Genomic DNA, 7,211 nt, shown 5'->3' on the forward strand with positions numbered 1-7,211 from the left:
AAGAGTGAACGAATGGTATCCAGAAATTCCAGTTAGTGAGCTTCCTATAAACAAATAAACTTGGGGATCCCTATTGTTATGCTTGTTTTCTGCCTTATATTTAAAGAAATATAAGCAATCTGTTCAACAGAGAGAGAGAAAGAAATGAAATGGACATGAAGAGGGAGAAAGATCTAATAGCTCAGGTGGCCCCTGAGAGACTGAGAGGAAGAAAAAGCATCCTTGATTCTGGCAACATTCCAACTCTCACTATATCCCCTTGATGCCCATCAAAAAGAATAAAGGAGCAAAAATAAATCTGTAAAACAAATGACCAAAAACAACCCCCATTAGCATTAGTAGTGTCCTTGTATGCAAACCCTTTTCTGAGCATGTTTGTTAAACACCGTACCACTAAAAAAAAAAAAAAAAGTACAACAGACATTAAGAGATTTAAACAGATACAAGAAACATGTTAAAATTAAAACAGCATAAAACAGTGCCTCATAAAATACTGAGCATAAAACAAGCTCAGTATTTTATGTATTCTAATTTTAATACCTCTCTAGCTGATTGTATAAGAAGTAATCTAGCATGTTGTATGCATTAGCTCAGTCATCGTGGAGATAAAAAGGTAAAGCCATCCTGAAACAGGAAACCAATATTCTTCCTGTTTAATCAACAAATCTAAAAATTTATTCTTTTCAACTATTTATTCTTGCTCTTGTCCACCACAACATGGTGTTCCACATAGTTTTATGACAAAGAGAAATTTTTCATGAGACTCTTTTGTATCCCCACCCCCTTAAAGAAAGAGGGAGGAAAAACTGTTTCACACAGAAGGCGTTAGTTGTATGAATTAGAACTGCCACCTAAGTGTGGGCTAATGTAACCAAGAGGGATTTCACCTACATCCATTCAGTCAGTTTATGGGGGTTTAAAGAAATTCCAAAGAGTCATCAGAAGAGGAAAAATAAAGGTAATGCTTTTTGCCACACAGGTAGAATCTTTGAAAGTATGTGTAATATGTAAAACATTTTGACACCCCCATCATATTTTTCCAGAATTAACAGTATAAATTCTCTTGTTCAAGAGCTTCCTATCAGCCTCTCTAATCACTACTCACAGTAACCTCAACTCCTGCCACAATGTACAAGATGCAACTCTTGTCTTGCATTGCACTAACTCTTGCACTCGTGGCAAACGGTGCACCTACTTCAAGCTCTACAGAGAACACAAAGAAACAAGTGCAGTCATTGCTGCAGGATTTACATTTGCTTTTGAAGGAAATTAATGTAAGTTTATTCCCTTTCTTACTCAAATTATTACATTTAATTTGTCTAAGTGGAGTTTCTTTTTTTTAATAACAATCTGTTATGCTTTCTCAGAATTATGAGAACCTCAAGCTCTTCAGGATGCTCACATTTAAATTTTACATGCCCAAGAAGGTAAGTACAACTTTCTACATTCATTTACATTTTAATAGAATTGAAAGTAATGTGAAAATTTACAAACTACTTGGATTAATAATAGCACTTCATCTGAGGAGAAGAATTAGTAACCTCAGCATCTTTTTGAAAAAAACCAAGTTTGCTAATGGGCCTCTGAAAAATGGCTTTGCCAATATTTTCTTTATACGTACTTATGTGTGTTTGGGGGTAGAGGGAATGGGAAGAAAAGAATAATATTCTCTTTATTGCTCAGACAGTTTTCAAAAGGATTGTGTTGACCTACTGTTTTATTTAAAAATATAAAACTCTAGAGATACTTGATCATATCACTTTACCACTCAAATTAGCAAAACTGATATCAGAGGGCCCACTTTAAAATAAATCCTTTACTGTTTTAGGAAAGAATCTTAAGGATCTATCTTCGAGATGCAGCATAGCAGTAATCCGTAGCACAGATTCTAGGGCAGATTATTTAAACTGAAATCTCAGCTCTGCCATGTCCAATCTTTTGTAACCTTGGGCAAGTTACTCTCTTTGTGATTCAGTTTCTTACTTACTTATGTAAATGATAATTGTATATACTTCATATAGTTTTGTGAGGATTAAGGAGTAAATGTAAAGTACTCAGAACAGTATCTGGCATATGGTAAACACCATATAAGCATTAGCTATTAGAAGTAATAATAAAGACAAAATTCTTCCTGGAGAGTGTAAAGTAAAATTTTGGACTTACACATCTTTCATGTCAATAGACCTAGAGACTTCTGATGCTATATGACTTACATTCCAAGACTAAAAGCTTCATTTGGTCGTTTGGGGATTCAGACAGTTAGCTAAGCATCATCTAAGCTCCTAGAGCTACGCTAGTCATGTAAAATTTCCTAGTCGTCGTACCAGTCAACAGATAATGGGCAAAATCTGATGCTAAGAAGAGTTTGTCCCTGGGTGAACAGCCCAGAAAAAAAATGGGATTTAAGGGTAATGAATGCAATCACACTGACCCACTTCTTATAAATTCGAGGAAATTATACATCAAACTACCCCTTTAAAAGATAAAAAGGAGATAACTTAGAGATGCTCCTCCAACTTAATCAGAGTCACATAACTCTTACCTCCAACAGCGTAAAGACACTAGACTGTTTTTTGAAGGAAAGAGCTCCAATTTGCTCATGCCAAAAACTTAAGCCCTGAACTTGTAGAATTTATAGTAGCAAGTTGAAAGGGCATTAGATGAAAATGTCATAAAATGTATGTGGTGTATTCCTACCTCTCCCTTTAAAAAGTGTTAAAAAGATAACACCAGATTATGTACATAATTTAGAGGGTGGTAGAATTCTTTGAAATCTAGCAGTTTCTAAATGACAACGCAAAATCTATTTGAAACTAAAAGTAATGTGATAAACGCCATTCATTTGTTCATTTTACAACCATTCATGTTTGCAAAAGAATTTAGAGAGCTATAAAAACATTTAATTCAAAGGTTGTTATGTTAATGTTATAAAGAAAAAGAACTGAAGTTTAATCCTGGCTCCACCTAGTCATATGGCCTTGGGGAAGACATTGAAATTCTGAGATTTAGTTTCCTTATTTGTAATATGGAGATAACACACTGCATTACCTATCACAAAAGGTGGCTGTGAGACTTGGGCTTCTTTAGGACCAAAACACTTTGAAATTATAATGTACCACAGAAGTATGAAATATTATCATTATATACAGAAGTGTGTTGTGTGTGTGTATTTGTATGTGTATATGTCTAAATTAGGAGGCCCATCCAAAAATCCTTCAAATATTGTAAGCTTTTATTTGATTTGGACAAATCATTTTTAAAAATATATCTTAGGGCTTCCCTGGTGGCGCAGTGGTTGAGAGTCCGCCTGCCAATGCAGGGGACACGGGTTCGTGCCCCGGCCCGGGAAGATCCCACATGCCGCGGAGCGGCTGGGCCCGTGAGCCATGGCCGCTGAGCCTGCGCGTCCGGAGCCTGTGCTCCGCAACAGGAGAGGCCACAGCAGTGAGAGGCCCGCGTAGCGCAAAAAAAAAAAAAAAAAAAATCTATCTTAATGTACTTATTATAGAAAAGTAAAAAATTAAGATGTAGTTATATGTGCCTGCTATACTGACCCATTACTAAATAGCTACAACTAACTAATCCATAAAGTGTTGGAACTGTGACAGATGGCATCCAAGAGCTCCCTCTGTCCCTAACATTCTATGATTCTCAACTCTTAGATTATTAAATATTAGAATCGGAGAATGTGATCCTATACTTCCACATTATGACTACTCTGATTCTAATAATTTCTCTGCAGACTGGAAAAGAATTCAACCTATATTGGTGATTTACATTTGGGTGCAGAAATGTTGACTTTTTTCAAAGTCAAATTAAGCTGAAATTAATGCCTCATTATTTGTTAACTAACAGTTAATGCTAACTATGGGCAGCTGAACTCTCATTTTTCCAGTCTTATAATGTTGGTCCATCTTTATAGCAATGATGAAAACAGAGAGAATGGTAAAAACTATATACTGCCTCTGTTAATACATTTTGATATTAATTTCTGATTCTGACCTTTAGTCAGGGCAAATTGACCTGATAATTACTTTTATTATTATTCAAGGCTACAGAATTGAAACATCTTCAGTGTCTAGCAGAAGAACTCAAACCTCTGGAGGATGTGCTAAATGTTGCTCAAAGCAAAACCCAGAACTCGATAGATATCAAGGATTTAATGGACAATATCAACAGAATAGTTTTGACACTAAAGGTAAGATATTACCTTATTTGCTCTCCTGGAAATAAAATAAATGGAAGGGTGTTTTAACATGGTATAACATTTTTGGTGTTTGTGAAGTACTCATGCATTTACGTCCACTGTGAACATAACTCATTTTTATATTAGGTGGAGCTGGGAAGTGTAAGCTAGAGGGCTTCCACCTACCATCCATTCAGGGACAAGCCCCCACCGCTGCACTCTGTCACCCCTCACATGAACACAAAATTGGGAGTGGAAGAAGACACTGAATTGAATTTCACAGAAAGCAGACAGGTTTCATTATATATTTTTTAATTCCTTCAGATAATTTTCCAGAATAGCTAATTCTGATTACCTGAAAGACTTTTTAAATGAGATTTTCCTATCATCTGGTGGAAGAACTGAGAGATTTGTCTAAAAAAAAAAAAAGGCAACCAGTAAAATGGCCAATGGACCAGATAATTAACTTTTTATTTAGAAGTAATACTCACTTTCAGGACCTCAAGTATTTTTAAATGCATAGGAAGCATGAAACATACAAGGAACTTGGGTGATGTGAGGAATTCATGGCTCTCTTTTCTCATCCATCTGCCAAAGTACAAAATTCATGAATTAATAGATATTCTAAATAAACAGCATAATTTTAATTACAGTAGAACCAACTTTCTAAAAGTATGTAACTCTAGTTGTTTCCAAATAAGAGTCACTTTATTAGTAGACAGTCTCTATTTAATTTAAAAAATACATTGAGATCAATGTCATCTACCCATTGATGGACTCAGTTTACCACCTATGTCAATAATTTTGCTCTAAAATTCTTGACCAACATCAGAAAAACTGATTCTAAATTCTAGATGCAAAATTAATATAAAATTACATGAAAATCGAAAAAGCAAGATACTTTAAAAAATCTAAGCCCCCAAGAAGTTATAATATTTAAATAACTATATGTAAGAGGGTATATAATACTGCAATAGTTTGTTTAAAAGGGAATACTTTATCTCACTTGATTTATGTTTTCAGGATAGGAATTACTTCAAATTTGAAAAAGTCCCCCCTTTCAATCTCACTATATATCAAAATATTTTCTTAGCTTGTCAGCCAGAGGCAGAGTTGAAACAGTTCCTATCAGCAGAGGAGGTTAATTTCTAAAAAGTCAGTCCACAGAATTTCTAATGTTTAGATTTCTAAAAATTGGGAAATTTATCTGCACTGAGGTGGGGTGGGATTCGTTATGAGTATTTTTGAAAACGTTCTTCATACAAATTTCCCCCCAAAGCTTATCCTAACTTACTCTGGGCTGGTTCCATCTTGCTTTGGGGAAAATATGAGGAGATTCACTCAAGCAGACTAATAGGATATTTAAGGTTTAGAAATGAAGAAAGTATAATGTGCTTATCACTGTATACATGTAACCTATATTTAGATACAGATATAATTCGAGAGGAAAAGAGGTTTAACAACTTTAATTCTGCATGTAGCACTTAATGAAGTATTTGTCTAAAACTGTTTTAAAATGTTTATTGTACAAAATTCAGGGAAAAACATTGTGTTCATTAAGAGTGACAATTAACAAATGAGGACAATTTCCGTTTTTATGTCACTATCACTGGGTATCATAACATATAACTTTGGCACATCATTTTGATCATTTCAAGAAAATGTGAATGGTTAATATGTTTAACATACTTGAAAATAAAGGCCATAAGTCTATAAGACTTCAACTGAAAATATTATATATAAGGTAAACTACCCTGAACTAAAACAAAATTAACATGTTTTCTTTTACAGGGATCTGAAACAAGAGTCACATGTGAATATGATGATGAGACAGTAACTGCTGTAGAATTTCTGAACAAATGGATTACCTTTTGTCAAAGCATCTACTCAACAATGACTTGATAATTAAGTGCCTCCCATTTTAAATGTATCAGGCTTTCTATTTATTTAAATATTTAAAATGTATATTTATTTTTTGATGTATGCTTTTCTACCTTTTGTAACTATTAGTCTTCAGATGATAAATATGGATCTTTTAAGATTCTTTTTGTAAGCCCTACGGGCTCTAAAAAATTCACTTAAATTATTTATCCTAAAGTATTTATTTTTATGTTGAATTGTTAAAGACAATGTCTATGTAGGTCAGTTAATAAAATTATTTAATAAAAACAAGCCCAGATATTTGTTATTCTGGGAATAGCACAGAGTGAGCACTAAAATATTTCTGAATTACTCATGTAAACTCACAAGACGGTTAAGATGCTTACAAAAGTCACTCTTCCCCTGAAGAGGTATGTGGAATACAGAAATGGGTTTCTCAAAGCTCTTGCTTTCTCCTTTCATAAATTGATTAGACTCTTAATTCTAATCTGAGACTACCTCATCAAATTATACTATTTTCCTTCGCCAGGTCATGCCTTAAATTTAAATAAGATGCCAAAACAAAAACATTCTTGAAACCCTTTATATGATTGGTGTGTCTTTCTATCCATTCTCCAACATCTTATACCTTGCTCTCTGCCCTCAGGAGGCTCACCTATTTGACCTATATCAAAGCTCTCCCCTGCCCTTTGGCTTTCCATTGGGTCCTGCCACTGGGGAACCCTGGTAGGATGTCTGAGGGACAGAAGAGATTCCCCTGACTTTCCCTATGGAGTAGCCACTGGATGGTTGTGCCTCTCGACCAAAGAACCCAGTTTCTCTCAAGGTGGCTCTCTTGAGATTTTTTCCTTCTGAGTTCTGCTAACCTTTCCCTCCACTCCTCCCTTCCAGCCTAAAGATGGTAGCACTTATACTATTACCAGCTCCAGGGTACTATACTATTCCTTGCAGTTTCCCTGTATGCTGACCATAGCTTTGTAAATTGTCTCTTTATTAGGTTCTCCTTGAATTATTCTGAGTATGCCATCTGTTTTCTGAGTCAGACACAGTAGTTGTACCAGAAATAGTCCTAAGAAATAGATCCTCAAAATAGAATTCTGGGACCAGGTTGTTCATATATTCAGGGAATACAACAAAATAAGGC

The 7,211-nt window shown here is 34.8% G+C and overlaps 1 protein-coding gene across 1 annotated transcript; it reads left to right on the top strand.

The window, feature by feature from the left end:
- Nucleotides 1–1,127: 1,127 nt before the first annotated feature.
- Nucleotides 1,128–6,088, top strand: IL2 (interleukin 2; the record flags this gene model as incomplete). Its single annotated transcript, XM_082838808.1, has 4 exons — nucleotides 1,128–1,274; nucleotides 1,368–1,427; nucleotides 4,052–4,198; nucleotides 5,978–6,088. 4 exons carry the CDS (start codon nucleotides 1,128–1,130, stop codon nucleotides 6,086–6,088), a joined length of 465 nt encoding a protein of 154 aa, XP_082694934.1.
- Between the last annotated feature and the right edge of the window lie 1,123 nt (nucleotides 6,089–7,211).

The sequence above is a fragment of the Leucopleurus acutus genome (genome assembly GCF_964270905.1).
Source record: "Leucopleurus acutus genome assembly, chromosome: 4".
NCBI lineage: Eukaryota > Metazoa > Chordata > Mammalia > Artiodactyla > Delphinidae > Leucopleurus > Leucopleurus acutus.